Source organism: Musa acuminata, chromosome BXJ1-6 (assembly GCF_036884655.1).
Source record: "Musa acuminata AAA Group cultivar baxijiao chromosome BXJ1-6, Cavendish_Baxijiao_AAA, whole genome shotgun sequence".
Classification (NCBI taxonomy): Eukaryota; Viridiplantae; Streptophyta; class Magnoliopsida; order Zingiberales; family Musaceae; genus Musa; species Musa acuminata.
The window spans coordinates 2,168,770-2,188,739 of NC_088332.1; the positions used below are offsets into that span (position 1 = coordinate 2,168,770).

At 37.1% G+C, this 19,970-nt stretch overlaps 1 protein-coding gene across 1 annotated transcript; it reads right to left on the minus strand.

Moving 5' to 3' along the window:
• Positions 1-386: 386 nt before the first annotated feature.
• On the minus strand, positions 387-17,355 carry LOC135675573 (pre-mRNA-splicing factor ATP-dependent RNA helicase DEAH7-like). Its single transcript, XM_065185855.1, has 15 exons — positions 17,148-17,355; positions 16,387-16,436; positions 14,497-14,677; positions 14,231-14,410; positions 13,982-14,106; positions 10,388-10,485; positions 10,026-10,134; positions 8,357-8,534; positions 6,474-6,703; positions 6,213-6,392; positions 4,943-5,014; positions 4,681-4,857; positions 4,127-4,188; positions 2,376-2,528; positions 387-2,274 (listed from the first exon to the last, which is right to left on the minus strand). The coding sequence occupies exons 2-15, from the start codon at positions 16,390-16,392 to the stop codon at positions 684-686; spliced, it is 3,342 nt and encodes a 1,113-aa protein (XP_065041927.1). The 5' UTR covers positions 16,393-16,436; positions 17,148-17,355; the 3' UTR covers positions 387-683.
• Positions 17,356-19,970: the final 2,615 nt, after the last annotated feature.

The window sequence follows — 19,970 nt, forward strand, 5'->3', positions numbered from 1 at the left end:
TTGTTCCAGCAGAGAGGGAGTCGCAATGTTCCAACGGAGTAGTCATGATGCCCCTTTTAGTTTCTGATATCTACTTTAGATGGTTCTTTTTGTTGCATAACACCACCATTCTGTTCTTTCCAAATTGACAATTTGGCAAACAGCTAGAAAATGATGCAAGAGAACCCACTGGATGATTTTAAGAAAACTAAAGACTTATAACAGATTCCTATATATTAAAGACCTATTTCAGAAGAAAGTCCTCATAACGTATTTGCGCTACTCATTTGCAATAATCATATTCATTCCTCTAAATCGCATGTGCTCTTCTAATGCATGCAACTCTTTCTACCAGATAATTCTGAAGCTTTATATCAAAACATAGGTCATAAATCAGAATCAGTATGTGGATCAGTCAATTGCAAAAACATAGCATTGGTTGGACCAGTCATATAAGAGAAATCAGAATCGAGAAACAAAAAAATCACTAAATTTCAAATTTTATAAAATAAGGATAATGAAAAAGAAAAGCTGTAAATGAGATGACCCCCGCTTTCCATTATTGCTAGAGGCGAGGGGCAACAACTAGTCCGGTTCGACTGATGAGGTAAAGCAGAGGCTTTCAGCACCTTGCTCTCAAAGAGAAATCTGTTGCGGGCCTGACAAAAACAAGAGACCAGCAATGAGAGTAATTCTCAGGCCTCTTATTTATTCGGTCTGAGATACGTCCTTGGGCCCTTCCGCACACCTACCATGATGACTTGCTGCTGCTGTTTTGCCTTTTTCTCCCGTTCCCTCGCCTCGTTCAACTTATCTGCTTCCGCTTGCTCTTTTCTCAGATTCTCTATCTCCTCCTCCATTGCAGTCTTCTCTTCCTTCTGCTTCTTCTTGTGTTCAAGCATAGATGTATCCGACTCTTTAACAGAGAAAAACATTGGTCCCAGCTCAGCCAGCCAATGTGGCTCGACTGCAGTCACACATTGCATATACTCCTTTGTGGTCAGTACAAGTTCATGGTAAACCACGTAATCTGGAGTGTATCCAAGCCCATACAGTGCACTGCTGGGATGCAGGTGGCAGGGCATTCCATTCCGGCAATTCACATATTCACCCACACCTTTCAATCTGGCAGCATTGTGGAAATAAGCAGAACAGATTGCTTTCCTGACCACATCCCACTCCATCCCACATGAAGTCAGGGGAATCTTCAAGGACTTGAGTATGTCTAACAGCTGGGATCTGACTTCCCTTGCCTTCCTAAGGCCCTTCACATGCAAGAAGTGGTCATTGCACCAGTCCCCACGGTATTGGTTTGCTTTCCATTGTTGGTATACATTGAGAAGTGTCAAGTGATCAGATTCTGGAACAAAGAATTTTTCCCTTGCCGCATCGCTCTCCTCTGCCCGATCCTTTGGTCGGAAGAAAACTGAAGGCACTGAAAGCATAGACACGATTGTTAAAACCTCATTTATGCACTCTAGCTGCTCCCCCATCAACAACATTTTCGCAAGCGGTGGATCCAAGGGAAATTCCACCATCTTCCACCCAATCTCAGTGAGGCTTCCAACATTGTTCAAGGCGCCCAACACCCACAGCTGGTACATTGAATTGAGAATATTTTCCTGCGGGGGCGGATCCATGAAGTCAAAATCCAAAAGATTTTCAATCTTTAAGGATTTAAGCAGCAAAACCACATTGCCCAGATTTGTTCTCTGGATCTCTGGAACAGGGTTAGGAAGCAGCTCATTTTGATACGCAGACTCTGTAAATAACCGATAGCAAGTGCCAGGACCAGTTCTGCCAGCACGCCCAGCCCGTTGGTCAGCTGCTGCTCGGCTAACTGGAAACACTTGTAGAGCATCCATGCCCATTCTAGGATTGTAAACCTTCATTTTACCATATCCTGTGTCTATGACATAAAAGATACCATCTACTGTAAGGGATGTCTCTGCAATGTTGGTTGCAACAATGCATTTCCGAGCACCATCTTCAGCTTTCTGGAAGATCTTTGCTTGCAGATCAGCTGGCAACTGAGAATAGATAGGCAATATCAAGAGCTTTGGGACTGCTTTGCTTGTGGATGCGATGAGCTGTTCCATACGCTCAGCAAGAGCATAGCAGGCAGCTTCAATCTCATCCTGCCCTGTCATAAAGATGAGAATGTCACCAGGAGCGCTTGTAATGTGAATAGTCATCGCCTGCTTAACAGCAGCTTCAACATAGTCTTCACACGGTGTTTTGCTGTACAGGATATTTACATGGAATGTCCTTCCAGGGATTTGAAAAGTCGGAACACTGGAACATAGAGAGAAAAAGGTTAGGTTGGCCAGGAGTGCAGAGAGTAAATAAATGGGTCATCAGTAAAGGTATTAGCTTACAAAGCTGACTCATCTTACCCTCCAAAGAAGTCGGAAAATTTTTTAGCATTCAGCGTCGCAGACGTTACAATAAGCTTGAAGTCGCGTCGCCTAGCAACTACCTTCTTCAGTATACCAAATAAAACATCGGTACTCAGTGATCTCTCGTGTGCTTCATCCATGATAATTACTCTGGGAAAAAGAAGTATTTCTCAGGATACACAAAGTTCAAAAACAGTTCATGTTATGAAAGCAAAGTTCTATGTGATTTCCTAACAATTTTGTGCCTCAAAAAACAAAGCATAAAAATTAAGTTTGAGAAAACAAGCAAAAGACATTCAAAGAATCTTTCCCTCTTAACAATTCGAAGATCATAACTACCTAAAGTCTGTTATGTATATAGTAACTAGAAACAATATTTGTTTTATTGCCAATATCAACATTAGCAAACAGTGAAGTTTTTCAAGCTAAGACAACATAACATCACTTAGTTTAAATCAATGCATAACTCAAAGCCCTTGTACATAACGAGACTCTATCCTCTTCGATTCGTCGGACAGGAAGAGCAGAAAAACAATGAGATCATGAATAGAAATAGCTTTATGGGTCAATTTACACTATCTACCATGCAGCAAAGGAGAAAACAAAACTATCTGATAGCATAAGCTTTAGACATAGAAAAGAACACCAAGAACTAATCCATCCAAGCTTGCAGTTAGTATGTCCAGGAAAAAGAAAAAATCCACCACGAAGTAAATCTCTGGATGATCCAATGGAGAACAAGGACAAGCAATCCTGGTTGACCAGTAGGTGACCACCGCAAAAACAAAAAAGGTAGCTGAACAAGAAACCTCGATGATATCTGTTTGATGAAGGTAGCTGAACAAGAGATCAAATGACTTGAATTTCCACAGTTAGAAAGAATGACTTTCTGGAACAACTGTGAGCATAAGATTACAGCGGTACAGCATATAAAGGGGAGTGACATGGTGAAGGATGCAACAGTAAGAATTTATAACTACAATTATCATTTGTTGATTGTATGTTCCGACAGGTTATTTGCGTATCTTCCAAAAGTAGATACCCAATGATCTAATTTAATAGTCAACATTTAATCAAAAACCCATCTCTAAATCTGCTGCGAGAAAGCATAAATCTAAGATCTTTAATCCCCTCAAGCTAAATATTAGGAAAGATATTCTATGAAAAAGAATGGCACCTCATCTTCCAAAACCCCGCCCATCTCTACATCTTCTGTCAGAAAGCATAGTTCTAACTTCTAATATCCTTTTTCCCCTCAAGCTAAATATTAGGAAAGATCATATAAAAAAGAAGTAAGAAACTCTAAAATGTTCCTCCAATATGCTTTGGAAAAGCATAGTTCTATTTCCAACTTCTCCTAAAAGTAAATAACAAGAAAAAGTCCTTTACTAAACAGTGATGGAAGAGTGTTGTGAAAGATAATTCTCAGCAATGAGTCTTAGTTTACCAGGTAATAGGTTAGTTTTATGTTCTCCTTGACTTTTTAATACTGTCACATATAGACATAACCTCTTTTCATCTTCTACCAGTGCACTTGACAATTTACTTATTGATCTGATGGACGTGAACAAAGGAAGTAAATTTTAAGAATATCCAAACATCATGGCAGAAACAAATAATCCTGCAAGCTAAAGATAATTTTCTATGGAATTTCATATCATAGAATAAGAACAACCGATTCTAAAAAGTGTGGAAAATAAGTCTTCTTAAAACAAAAATAGAAACAAAAAAAAGGACAATAAGCATACCGGTATTTGTCAAGATCAGAGTCCTTCAATGTTTCACGCAGAAGTACCCCATCCGTCATGTACTACACAAATAAAATATAACATTCTGGTGAGTATACTTCAATCTAAGATAAATGATACAATTAAGTTTATCACCAGAAATTACTAGAAGATCCTAAATAGTAGGCCAATTAGTCCAATGCATAAGTGAATTAATCAAGAGAAGAATATAGCTAGAACTTAAGTAGGAGAAATCCTAATAAGATTCCATAGCAGTTGCTAAACCAATTCATAATAGTTAACATTTTGAAATAAACCTACTGTATATACAGTGGAATGCAATCAAGGAGTGAATTTTGTCATGGAACTAAAGATATCAAAGACAATAATAAAATGATCTAAATACTTCAAATACTGTAATAAAATGAACTAAATATGTCAAATACCATAATAAAATGGACTAAAGATGCCCATGGAACAAAAATTAACATCGGAAGTTCTAGACTTTGAAGTAAGCATAAAAATAATAGTAAGAACATGAAGTAAAGAAATTCCAAATAAGGTAAAAAAAAAACCTTTATTATAGTATTTGGACCAGTGACATCTTCAAATCTTATGGCATAACCAACTTTATCACCCAACTCTGTTTCCATCTCCTCGCTGACTCGTTTAGCAACACTCATGGCAGCCACACGTCTTGGTTGTGTACAACCAATAATACTACCATTTGTATATCCATCTTCATGAAGATACTGTCAGGTAGCTTTATCATCAGCATAACAATAAACGGCTTATATGTTGAATAAAATCAAAGAGAGTATTGGAAGTGGGTGTTACCTGTGTCAATTGAGTTGTCTTCCCAGAACCAGTCTCTCCAACTACAACTATTACCTGATTTTCACGAACAACCTAATGTAGAGCAAGCAGAAGAATTAAGCACAGTGATAAAAAATTGCATAGGAAATCATGAACATATCAAAAACAACAATGATATCGCCAACACGAGGAAAATTTTTAATGGTGTTACAACTAACATGTAATGTCTCAAATTTAATAATACATAGCACAGTTACTAAGGATATCAAATATACTGGGCCATGCTACAAGTGCAGGGTATCTTAGCCTCATTCATGATATGTGTAATATGGGAGTAGTTGAATTGTTATTTGGGAATCACTCATTTAAATAACTGGTGGTCCTAGAAATCAACTATGCATCTAACAACAATGCTAGAAAATATTTTAAAAACTGGTCTGATATTGATTTTGGTAATCTACGGGACCGGTACAGTACCATTTTGTCAATGGACTTATACCTTTGGTATCCTTGTATAAAATAAAAAATTAATTTCATGTGTACCATTATAAAGCTAAGCATTTTAATGAGAAACAAAGAACGAGAGGAAGAATGGGAGAGAAACTGAGAGAAAGGTGTGAGGGAAAATAAGAAAGTGAGAGAAAAGGGAGAGAAGCTAGAACAGAGAAGGGAAAGACAATTTGTGACAGAAACAAAGGGTTGTTGAGCACCATTGCAGTCGAATGTTGTCAGTAGCTGACAGAGAAAGGATTACAAAAGAGGCAGGGAAAGGGCAAGAATGTGAAATCGGTATTCAACTTCAGCGGTGCAACGCAATGGTGAGTAGTAGTTTGAGTGAAGAGGGAGAAAAGACAGAGGGGAGAGAGAGAGAGAGAGAGAGAGAGAGAGAGAGAGAGAGATCAAATGAGAAGTGTGTTAGGAATCATAGAGATAGCATGTGTTGAGTTAGTAGGTCACACTCCGTCCGTGTTTATCGCAGGAACAGAATGAGAAAAGACAAATAGAGTGTAAGGAGAGGGAAAAGCATTTGCATGGCTGCTTTGAATACTGATAGCAAAGAGCAGCAATCTAGGTTCGGATGGATGACTATGGTTGTGAGAGGTGGCGAGGGGGATGAGAGTTGTTAACTTTTGGTGTTAACTTGTTTTCCTAGGAAAGCCTTAATCATTAATTTCATTCAACATATAACAGAAAACACAAAATAAGATATGACGTTTAAAGAGAACCAAACAAAGCATGCATTACAGAGTGCAAAGTGAATATGTTGACCAATACGTTTATAGATATTGACCTTCAACAGTTCCTCACGAACAGAATATATTGGAAGATACTGCCTTTGTTGTGAAATGGACTTCGACTTGGCGAACTCACTTACTGCTTCACCTTTCTCTTTCATATGCCTTGCAAACTTGGCTTCCTCTTTAAAATCCACTTCGCCTTCTTCTCCTACCACTGCAGTATCTGCATCAATCTGATATTTGAGGCAGAGAAAGTTGAGTTATTCAAAGGAGATGGACAAGAAAATTAATCAGCTAAGATCACAAATACTAACCTGCTCAGCTGTCTTCTGGACCCCTAGAATGTCACCAAGTTTTGATCCTGCCAGCTCCCAAAACCGTTGGCGTGACTTATTCATACTCTGCTTTTCATGAATTTCCCTAACCAGAGCAGAACCTTTACGAGCAATTATGGCCATATCTGATGTGGGATCTTTAATAGGCATTACAGGTTCAGCCTGTTTTGTGAATACCACCCTACCATCCAGGAAAGGGGGCTTTGTATCTGCAAAAAGTTGGAACAGGTGCTCAGTAACTTCAGCCACTTGGTAATACAATTCATTAGGACCAAACAACACACATATCAGTATAACCATGTTTTGCCAGAACATGTCAATTAACACACATATCAGTATGTGCACGGAGGAAGTTGTGAGCAAAAAGCACAAGCAGCCTTTTGCAAAAATAGAACTTCAGTCTAGAGGATTCATCACTAAGAGTTTTTTTTTCTTTTTTTTTTTTACTTCATCAAAGATAAGTTAGGATTCCTCCAAACAAACATGGTATTTAAATAAAATTTGACTCACTCAAAACAGTGGAAACAAACAACATCTCTCTGAAAGACCAGCATTTTTTCATGACGCATGGATATTTATCATAGATGATGGAATATCAGATAAGTCTAACGCAGGACAATTTCTATTATTCAAGTCTTTTATCTTTTTTATCAATGATGGCCCTTCAGGATCTCTCAAGAAACTGCTTATATTTACAAGACTTCCCAGTAGACTTCTTAAACAAAAGGGTAGCTTGCTTCTGGCATAGGTATTGTATACTATATTTTATAGAATGCAAATGACATTCAAAATATCTTAGAAACAAGTGACATTTCTCTTCCATAAGCTCTCAAACAGCTAGTTACGTTTATTACAGAAACAAATTGCACATTTCACAACATAAATCCTTTTGGAAACATAGTAAGGAATTGAAATTCTTAAAACACAAATAGTGAATGTTAATCATTAGCACGTTAATTCTCACAATTGTAACCCAACTCTTTCCGAGTATTAATTAGCACAAGAAGCATCAACCTTAGGTTTCTGTAACAAAATGTATAGTGCATTGCACATCCGCATAATTTACAATAGAACTGAAGATGTTAACAAAATGTGAAATTGTAATAAAAAATGAGGAAGAACAATTTGAGCCCAAAGCCAAATTGCACTTAGTCAGGTCTCCATTGAGTCTAGATATGTCAGGGTTAATCTTCCTATTTTTTGTAAATTTATTTATCTTACAGATATTTTCTGGTCAAATTTGAGAAATGATTTTTTTCTATTTTCTAGGTATTACAAAATTATTTTCATTAAAATGTATAGAAATGATTTTTTACCATATTTGGATATATTTAGGTTATATTATGATTCTAATGTTATCCTTACTTTTTATATGATATGCAATACCAAATCTTGGTAAATAATCCTCCATTTTTTATAGATTTGGGTATCTTTAAATTAGATTAGGATTCTAATATTATCTTAATTTTTGGTAAGATATGTGATAACAAATCTTGGTACATAATCCTCAGGTTTGTTATGCCAAAATAATCACCAAAGTTGAACAGGAAAAATGTGCAATAATAGAAAAATATCGGACTTGATATATAAGAATTTTTTCTTTAATTTATGCAAAATCCTTTTGTAAGCACTAATATGAATCTGATTATAATGTGATTACCGTAGACACCTCACTAGAACTTGTGAACCAAAATCTATAGCATGAACAACAAACATCATCCTAAGAGTTCATTATCAACTTCATATTCCTCCTTCATGACAGAATAGGACACCGAGGTACTCACAGGAACATAGCATCAATGGTAATGATAAAGACATTACAGAGTAATACTGTAGAACAATTAGATCTAACTTCACCATACCATGAACTAAAAGGATGACTTTGCGCTCATCCTCATCCTCAAAGTTAATCTGCACCTCTGTTCCTCTAACAGCCCCCGATCTCAATAGCTGTCGGTCTTCCCACTGAGCATTATCAGCAGTCAATTGTGATAACTTCTTACTTTGGGCAAGGGTCATCAATGTTCCATCCTTACGAGTCTGCAGCATTACACATATATAAGAAAAAAAGTGGTATATGTAAATGAATTTATTTTTTCTACTATGACTTGCAATAATATTAGTACAATCTCCAAGTTGTATCAAGGATAAAGATCCAGCAGGTGATAATGACTTTGGGTTAACAAAGTCTAGATAAGTCAGGAATCTAATAAGCCAAGCTTTTCAACCGCTAAAGACAAATTTAATTAACTAGCCTTACCTCTTGAATACATCCAATATATTTCAGATGATGTTCCATACATGATAACTTAACAGGCTACATATCAAACTTTCCAGAGGTGCCATTCACTATTTTATTTATTCTGTCTAGACATTCATTTCAAAAGCCTTAAGCTGCTCCTACCATTTCAAATATTCTTCTCGGCTACTCAACATAGTGGCAGACAAAACATAGCTGCTCTTATAAATAATTTTCTTTTAATCTGAAGGGTTACTGCTGGTTCAAAAAAACATGTTCATATCAAGCCTAATACTAATGTCCTGCATCATGAGAGAGTACATGTCTTGTACAAGATGGGTCATACGACCACCGCAATATCAAAATCAGAAACATGAAACTGCATGGGGAGCATTCTAGAACCTTCCACTTCATATCAGTAATATCAAAATCCAAAAAAGCTTCAGTCAAATTATTATGAGTGAAGCAAGCACAGATGTAAGAGGTGTATAAAACAGAGCGAATGTGAACAAGGTAAAAGGCCAGATCAGAAACAAGATGAATCTTATAAGCAGGGAAAAAGGATGACCATGTCATACTTTAGGGAAAACTTATATATTAATTTCATAACTCGATACAACATACATTTCTCCTAAGTAGTATAATAAAAATTAAATCTCGATATAGATCAGAAAGACAATAAAGATTACAATTGACTGCTTGTATTTCTTATTTTCTTCTTTCTCCCAAGCCATAATCTTTAATACTGTCATATCAAAGGCTGATATGATGTATTATTGCTACATCCATCAAGTATAAGTTTGATGCTTATTTTGGATAACAATTAATTAGTTACACATACCAAAAGCTGCACTTCAAATATTTCACCAGAAACCAAGGTTAGAATCCTAAAATAACTAAAATAGTCTCAATCCCTTTTCACAACAAATACTAATAAATTAAAAATGAAAATTCTGAAAGACAGAAAAAAAATAACTTGACACAATTAATTAGGACCCAACCTCATCCATAGACTAAATCTAAATTTATAATTGCATTAGTGGTATTAACTGAAGATCCAAAATGCAAGTATCACCATGCTACCCAGGAGTATGTGCTACTAGCCTCACTTTTACCAAAACTAATTGGCTGAACTCACATTGAAGTACTTCCAACAAAAATCATTTGTGCTTCTAATTGCAAGCTAACATGAAGAGATATAAATTTATAGAGCAAAAATAATATGGAAGCTTATATTGCTAAAACTACATTATTTCGGTATCAGGAATGGAAGAGGCAATGATATATTATACCAGTTTCTTTGCCAGTGATGCTTCTTTCTTTTTATAAGAAGCATCATCCCCACCAAACAATGACGAGCTATCACCATCAAACATTGTGTTATGTTCATCTCTGTCGTACCTACAAAAAAAACATCAAGGGACTTAGAGCGCAATTGATACTTTCATGACATACCATTCATTAAGCCCCAAAGGATTATGTACAAGAAGCAATACGTCAAAATTATAGAAAATAAAAGGTGCTCAATCCTTGTTTTCAGTAAAAATCTTAGAAAAGATAAGTTGATTAAATTGAATGTCGGAGTAACATTTTCAAGACAAGTTTATAACACTTTGATTTCAGTCAAAAGAAAGGTTCATAAACAAGCACCTACCATGCTCGGTCAGCATTGTAATCCATCTCTTGGCGCATTTCCTCTGTGATCTCATAAGGCTTAAATGTGGTTAAGGTGCTTTCAGCTGCTTCATTTTCCTGGTATGGCAGATAAACCAATGAACAAACAAGCGCAGATAAGCCTTTGAATTCATTAAAAAATAACTAAGAATCAAAGAATACTAAAAACAAAGCACATAGGAGAATGAAGCAGAAGCTAGAAGGTCATAATAATGAAGACAAATGGTATGGTTTTCTCACCATGTATAAATGAGGCTACATTAACTTAATAAATAATGATATGGCAACCAAAAATGGACAATATTCCCTTGGGAGTAATTAGGCATGAATTAGTAACAGAGCCAGTGAAATGCATAGCAAACAACATTACCAGATTTCAACTTGGTATCGCTGAACCTATTAGACGATGCAACAATCAAGTATTTAACGCTAAAATCTGCGATGCCAAGCTGGTTGACATGTCCCTTTCACAAAGAATTATATAAAAATATGGTAACAATGTTCGTCTCAAGGCACAGCTTTAACTTAGTTGCTAATCGTCTGAAGCTTGTTGCCTTGTACAGGAGTCATGAAAAGAAAAATAACCATGGGGGTGTTATTTGTTCAAAATTCTTTTCTCGAAAGGTTTTTTATGGTAAGCCATTTTCTTTTTATTGGAAAACCTTTCTTGTGCCTAAACGGAACCAAAGGATGTGACTTGTAACAGCATGTTGTCAGGATGGCAACAGCACAATGCAAGTTAAAACATCATGCCAACAAGTTGACAGTATGCAACTAATAGAACCACAAAATCCATTATACATATCCACCCACAAGCTATATTTATCCGAACACCTAACCAGGATACGAAGAATCTATTCCACCAACCTCATAGTACAGATTCATCTCCAAGGTATCATTGTTGCATAAAAACCATTCATGTCATGCCATAACTAGCCACCGAATAAGAAAAATTTTGAAAGGGAAATGTATATCTCACTGGATTATCCTAGTTGTAATTACTGACCAATAAAGCATGCAGCAATAGATCTAGCATATCTTAAAACCGCATGGTTGGTCAGTGCTCTATAGTGTTTTTCTTCAGGTGGCTCAAAGGTGTTTTGTATTAATTACAACAATGTTCCTTGATGAAATAAATCTGACACACGATCTCAATTCTCAATTGCTTTTCATGAAATTAACAGCCTGGTGAGACCCACCTGGTGAAACTATGATGCGTGGCATTTGCTTATACTAGAACAGGCGAAGTGGAGATCTGCAACACAAATAAATTGGAACTCAATCAAGAACCAACCATTTGTTCCAGCAGAGAGGGAGTCGCAATGTTCCAACGGAGTAGTCATGATGCCCCTTTTAGTTTCTGATATCTACTTTAGATGGTTCTTTTTGTTGCATAACACCACCATTCTGTTCTTTCCAAATTGACAATTTGGCAAACAGCTAGAAAATGATGCAAGAGAACCCACTGGATGATTTTAAGAAAACTAAAGACTTATAACAGATTCCTATATATTAAAGACCTATTTCAGAAGAAAGTCCTCATAACGTATTTGCGCTACTCATTTGCAATAATCATATTCATTCCTCTAAATCGCATGTGCTCTTCTAATGCATGCAACTCTTTCTACCAGATAATTCTGAAGCTTTATATCAAAACATAGGTCATAAATCAGAATCAGTATGTGGATCAGTCAATTGCAAAAACATAGCATTGGTTGGACCAGTCATATAAGAGAAATCAGAATCGAGAAACAAAAAAATCTCTAAATTTCAAATTTTATAAAATAAGGAAAATGAGAGGAATTAGAAAAAATAGACCAAAGACATCATAAAAATAATGTTGCATATCATATATTAATTTGTAATGAAGTTACTCTAAATTACTATATTTCATAAGAAAATACAGCATGACAAATAACAAATTAGCTGATGCATCTTATTTATAGTTAATATATGAATATAATATCCAAAGAAACACAAAGTGCCGTGTGTTATATTATTCATTACCTTTAAATTACTGATAAATCCTGAAGGGGTTTTGTTTTCCTAAAAACTGAAAATGTTTTGCAAATATAAATTTTATTAAACAAGTTAATAAAGAAAATAATATAAATAGAAAATGTTGAAAATGTTGAAACAATATTGCAAAAACTAAAAATAAAAAATTAATATTTAAAAGTTTTATATCATTTTAAAATATTTAAAAGATATGTTAAAAATTATTCCAGCAATACTATGTAAAAATAAAAAATAAATTAAAATCAAAATAAGATTGAAATCTTTGTAGCAATTAATTACTACTAAATTCTTTAAATGTGAATTGGCACTTTGTAACGCTTAACTTCAGAAAATGCAATATAACATACAACAATTACTATTATACTCACTGTTGTTAACAGGTCCAGTTAAATTATGTCATCATCATAACGATAGTAGTAGGTAACATGTAGACACTGGAGTCTAATCCATTCTCTGTGGAATATAAACAGCATGTTGAATCTGGTCTAAATCCAAAAATCCAATCAATAATCCAAGATACAAAAATTTAAGTGAGATTCCTAAATCTGTCAGTCTTTCCAGTTTTGGGGCCCAAAAGGGAGGGGCACTCTTTCTCCTCCCTCTATTGCGCTAAGTCTGCCTCCCTCTTTCTTGTCTTGTATTCCTCTGCAAAATTTCTTCTTCTAGGTGCCCTCTCTTCCCTCACAATCTCCCCTCCCTTTTCCCTCTCTTCTTCCTCGTCTCAGTTATATTCTCTCATTCTCTCGGTCAAATGGCAAGATTCCAAGACTTAATGGGTTGGGATGTGCTAGGATAAACCAATAATGGAAATGTCTGATCCCAGTCAATTTATCTAAATACCCAATTTCTCGGAATAAATCAGATCACCCTCAGCCAATATTGATCCAATTATCCAACTATCCTACAACACAAAACCTAGTCCTGCTCCTAATTTGTAAGACATTATGTAATCTGCACAATTACATACAATAAAGATTGACACAAAACGTAGTTAATTGCATCATGAATAAGAGTCTCTACTGTTTATAGTGCATGAACCAAGCTACAAGAACAAAAGACATTCATCTGGACATCACAGTCAATATAAGACTGCCCTCAGGTCTATAAGGTTATACAATCATCAAATAACAAAACTAACCACATACAAATTGGAATTCAGAGATAAATATGCATACAGAGCAAACTAATGCAAGGAAATAGCTGGCATCTCATTCGTCAAAATTCAAGTTAGTCTCTTCCATTTATATTAATCATAGTCTAGAGCTTAATGGCCATGGTTAAACAAGCAACTAGAGACAAGAAGCATTTATCATGATTGGCCGGATTAATATTAAAAGCTTGATTGAGGTGCTACTTCTAGCTTTAAATGTTTTGGGCATTTATCAATATGTGCAACTCTACCTTAATTTCCCAAAGTTCTGTTTTTGATGCTAATATATTCTAGGAAAAAAAACCCATCATACAGGCACATGCAAAACTGAGAACACAATGCCAGGAACCATATAGCACTGTACTTATTAGAATTAAATAGAAAATAGAAACCCTATACAGGTACCTCTGAATCAGCTGCAACAGTAAAATGTAGCCGATGTTTTCCACTCTGAGACGAATCAGATCTTTTTGAGGAGCCTGTGGCACGTATTGGTGTTGGAGAGGGAGCTACACTATCCCATGGAGAACCTGTAGTCCCAATGGTCATTTTTATCATCAAAGCTTCTAGTGATAGTACAAATAAAGGTAAAAGAAAGAGATTTTCAAGTAAATGATATAATAACTAAAATCTGACTTATTTTGTCATACTTGCCTGCAGGACGAGGTGTATTACCGCCCAGCCACGGGGACACAAGCCATGCATCAGGTGAGGCACCTGCCAACATTGGAGAGGGTGAAGGTCGATATCTGTGAGACACAGAATAGTTGTCCCTAGAACCTCGACGTGGAGTATCTTCCCATTCCCACCTCCCGTCATCCCAGCCTGACCTAGCTGGGAATTATAGGTCTCATTAGCTCAAATAAAAAAACCATGTAGACAACTGAATAAACCACATTCAATCAAAAGATCAAACTTACAAGGAGTGTTTGAAGTCTGTTCGTGCCGACTCCTCTTCCTGCTATAATCCGTAGTATATCTGGATCTCCCGTGTTCATCTCTTCTGCCATATTCAACACTGCGATACCTTTGTTTCTCACTCCTCTCGTAATTATCTGAACTGCGAGAATGAATGCTCCTAGAGCTTCTAGACGAAGAGACCTTTCGAACATATTAAGATAGTGCATGTTAATATATACTAAAAATAGAACAGATCATCACAATATACCAAAGCTTATTTCATTTTTAACATCAAATAATCATTAATCAACAATTTGATTAGAAAATGTTAGTTACATGGTGATGACGATAAAGACGATATTTATCTGAGTTACCTTTGGAATTTTGGTCCTAGAGACTTAGTAATTTGTAATATCTAATCATCTCATTCTCTTCTGCTTTTCTAATATAACGAGATATAAAATATGTGCAGAAAAATGAAAAAGAACAGTAAAGTGGTACAAATGATGCTCCCAATCACTGATCTTCACTACAAAAGCACTTAAAGAAACTCAACCCAACCAGCATCTTGTTAATAAGGTCTATCATAGACCACCCATCGTCTTTGCAGACTTACTAGCCCACGAGGAATTACTTGCTTACGGTGGGCCTCGAATGGTGTAGATCCCAAAAGGCACCTTTGAGAGAGGAGCAGCCTTCAGCTTTGTCCTAGGCATTGGCTCTCCAACTCTTCAACTAATATGGAACTAAATGTGGCCTCATCACAGCTACAGATACTGTGGCCCGCAAAGATATGTCGGCTCTACGGTAAACCTTGCACAATTTTGACCTTTTAAGGTGGACCCCAAAGGAGATCTCCGAGAGCAGGTGGCTTTTGGCTCTCTTTATTAGGCATTCTTGCCAACTCGACTAGATGTGGCTCATCACTTGCAAAATAGAACATTATATAATTCTTAAGAAGGTTGAAGGCTTGAGGCTATATTTCTACACAAGAGATATAGTTGATATAACATGGTTAAACAGAACTATGCAAGTATAATATTTAGGATGGCCATCCATGCTTACTTAAGCGCACATCAAAAAGAACATAAAAAACTAACAATTTGCATTTACCCATTTTGATATGCACAGAATTCATATAAGCCGGCATGATAAGATTTTGGTGCTAACATGCACACCCTAAACCCAAAAAAATACCTAGTTTTAACAGCGAGCACGGTAACAACTTTTTTCTACGAAGATAGATTAGGCCTGCTACTTATTTCTAGTATGACATGATATATGCCTGAACCAGCAAAGGAAATGCATGGCAAGACATTGTACCATACCAACCAGACAACAAGCAATTCCTTCATACTTTCTTCCGTCATCGAGTCCCAATCTTAGCATACATACTGTTCTCACTTTCCAGCCACCACATACATGTCGCTAATCTCGGCTTTGGTTTTAGTAAAAATGCATTATTCCTAAACAAAAACCAACTGAAACAAACTCTATAGAAGCAACCCAATACAAGTAAAGAACTACATGCACATGATCCCCAAAAGAATATTCTCGAAAAAGCTGCATACAATTTTGATCTTACATAGTATCATTTAAACCAACATTATCATGTTGTTCTACTTTATTCAGCCCCAAGAGCCTCCACACTTCCTGACCACATCCACGGTCTAGCAGGATAACAAACTCTATTTTTCCAAGATAGTGGTTGTTGAGTTTATATCGATAACCTTTTTCACTTCCTACATTGATCAAATGGTGCACATGCAAATGCAAATGAAGTTGTCTAGTCAGAAGTATACCGATAAAAAACACAAGATCATAGGAGAATGTATGTTAAACCATGAAAAGAAATGGACTGGATAATTAATAACAGTTTAATAAAAGCTGAATATTAATTTAAAGCTCACCTCCATAATAGTTCTTCCACACGCTACTTGTGATGTGAAACGGATACTATCTGCATATAATTATGATACAATAGCATTCAATTAGAAAGCAGAAAGAACCATAAATGTTATGTAACAACAAATTATCAAAAAATAAATAAATTTTCAAACGAGTAAAGAGAAATATTCTATATTCTTATGAATGACCCCTTCAAACAAATCCAACCAAGTTTTTTTTTTCCTCAAAATCACTCAAGAACAAAAGATGATATCATAAAAACTTAACCCTCTCAAAATCTACATGCATCACGATAGTTCGTCTGAGGGGTATTTTCGTAATTTGGACAAAGGATAGAACCGAAATTTCTCAAATTTCGAAGGGTAAAACTGTCTTTTGCCCAGAAAACCTTAACCCTCTCCCCTTCTGTGTTGCCGGCGGCGGCCACTGCAGGGGCCGGGGGGCGGGGGGCGGGGGCGGCGCCGCCCCTGCAGGTGGGCGCCACCGCGGGCGCGGCACCCGCAGGAGCCGCTGCCTCGCGGCGCCTCTGCCCACGGGCGGCGCCGCACCAGCTGGCCAGCGCCGCCCGCTAGGGCTCGCTGCCGCCGCTGCTAGCGGCTCGCGTGCAGGCCCAGCGCCGGCAGGCGACGCCCTTGCGCGCGGGCGCAGTGCCCGCGCGCAGGTGGCCGCCGTGCCTGCGGGCGCCGCTGCAGGCGACCTGCCTGCACGCAGATGGCAGCGCTGCCCCGTAAGCTTAGAAAAAGTACTAGCCCCGTATGCTTACTTCTTTCTTGATTTCTTCTTTGATTGAGCGCGGTTCTGCAGGGGCGATCTAAGGCCTCTTTCTTCTTGTAGGTGCCTTCGCAGCAGTCCGTCGTTTCTTGAGAATCGGACGTTGCTCGCTCAAAGATCCTATTCCAATCATAAGCCGCTGCAACAGTAATGTAGCCTACACCGCGGAGCGTAGCTTCCGGCCTTCCTTTAAGCCTATAAATAAGGGCAGCAGTTTACTCATCTCTTTTGAGTCTTGTCGGTTCTGTATCGATTGTGGCAGAAGGTTCGCCGAAACATAAAATAAATATTTTAAAATCAATCTATCGTACGAATAATATATCATTGTTGAAAAATCTTTAAGGTGAAATTACATACGTAACGAAAGAATAAAAAATAAAATCGTTAATTCCCCGTATGTTTGTTCGTTGTCGTGCGAAGATTGATACGCAAAAAATCGTAAAACTTAAAATTACATATATAATAGATAGATTGTATATCCCGATGCCTCTGTAAATTTTTACGAGAGGGTGAAAAGGGTCAAGCGCCCTCCTCTCCAGCAGTGATTCACACGGCAAAATTGCGACGCTCCTCAAAACTCCAAACTAAATAGAAGTCCCTATCAAACCCTAATGAATCCTCCCCTATTGAGTATTGGATCTGTATCCAATTACCCAAACCTTTTTAGATTAGTAGATCTATATATTTAATAATCTATAATTGGCTTTTATTAGATCTCATCCATAGGATCTAATAATTCATGGGCTTATTGGATATCCAATAAGATATATGCTCCCTCTAGGTCCAATATCGAGCTGGTCGTGAGTCATACCTGTCAGAACTCCTTCTAGCTTAGTGTATTATTATCTCCATAATAATTCATTCGACTCATCGACTATGGATATACTAGACCACTATGCCGCAGTCCCCAGATAATACAGAAGAATCCAATTAATTGGACCTGATCACGTGATCTACACGTATAAATAATGCAATTTTGAGTACAGTCAACTAACTAGATGTGTGTAAAAATGATCAAACATCCATCATCTTATTGACACCGACGGTCACCAGACTCTGAATCGACGCTTTCGATTCACATGGAGCATTGGAAAATGATCCCCACTCGACGTCTTATTAATTCCACGATGGCTGGTGACGTCTTATTAATTCTACGGTGGCTGGGGACGTCTTATTAATTCCACGGTGGCTGGTGCAGAAGGTCCGAAGACCTGGTGGTACGGTTACCCTCCTCCAATTGCAGATTAAGAGGACGAAAAATATACTAAAACCGTGAAAAGTGGTTCGATCCCCATTTATCTTACTATCATATTCTGTTAACAGATGCCAACTGCCAGCAGACTCCTTGTCATAACCTTACTCTCTCCGACTCGTCCAAAAACTCTTTAGCCTATCCATTGATATTCATTTTCAACCACTCGCTCGTAGGTCATAGATGATGTCAGCCAATTACATTGAATGCTTATTAGATGATGCTTCATGTCTAAGCTGGCTACACCACTTAGAGTTATTTTCTTATTAGACTTTCATAATCATAAGATGTTTTATTATGATCGATTCGATTATATCATTGTCATAAGAAGTTTCATGGCCGATTTGATCATTTTGTCAATTCGATCTCATTATTGTGTCGTAGGATGCTTGATGGTTGATTGTTGTCATCACATGTTAGTTCATGACTGATTGATTGCATCATTAATGTATGATGCATCAATTGTGCTATCATGGTAGAATGCTTCATGGACGATTCAATCACATTATTGTTAGAAGATACATCTTTGGATATTTCGATCGTGTTGATACAGGGATCGCCTCTTCATGTGGTTTTGGCGTGACTCTTCATTGCTTGTGTTATGCGTGTTATTCAATTTTCTCGCTTTGAATTTCGATTGCATAACGAATACTGTTTCGTGTGCAAAGTTTGTTAGTGCCTAGCCAAGATTTGATCGGTTGTGTTATGCATGTAATTTTAACACTGAAAAATTAGCATCCATCCTAGTTAAACAATGCATTTATGTTGAAGCGACTCTCTATTAAAGCAAAGATTTGGGTCTTAATCCATCAAATAAAATCGATCTTGAAGGTTGCAAACTGAAACCATTTCTACAAGCTCAATGCAATGTATCTTTCCCTCATAAAACATCGACTGCTGACTATCGCAAAAAAAAGACTTAAAAGAGCAATGAATAAAGAATAAAGAAAAATACCGTTTCCAAATGAACAGAACCAGCGCAATAATCAACATCAAGAAACCAAAATACCAACAATTACAAGAGTTTCGATATAAAAAAATATTAAATAAAAAAACAAACATGAAATACGAAAATTGGATCCAGCATTTACCCTTGAAACACATCGGCCAAGGATCACCTGATTATGAGCTCTAGACAATTGAATCGGGCTTCGACGGTCGCAACCATAGCTACGGAATCCGACATACAGAGGGCCGAACGATTCCCACAAATAAACCTTGCTTCTCGTGCTGCAAGCCTGATCTTTGGGGCAGCCCTAACCCAGGCATTGCTCCTCGCTTCGATTCAAAGCGAAGGGTGGGATGAGAGTCTCAGAAAGGATCTCTATAAGGAAAAGATTGGGAGGTACTTGGAAGGTGAAACAAATCGGTCGAAGAAAAGAACTTGGAATGGGAAAGAGACGTCGTTCGAAGAAAAGACACCCCCTTTTGTGCTCGTTGACCCATAATTACCGCTCATTAACGAGCAAGGCTATATAAGTAATATCGTTAGTCATCGGTTCTTTTGTAATATTTAATTTAAGACATATTATGTATAATTGATCGCATATAACTCGTGCATTA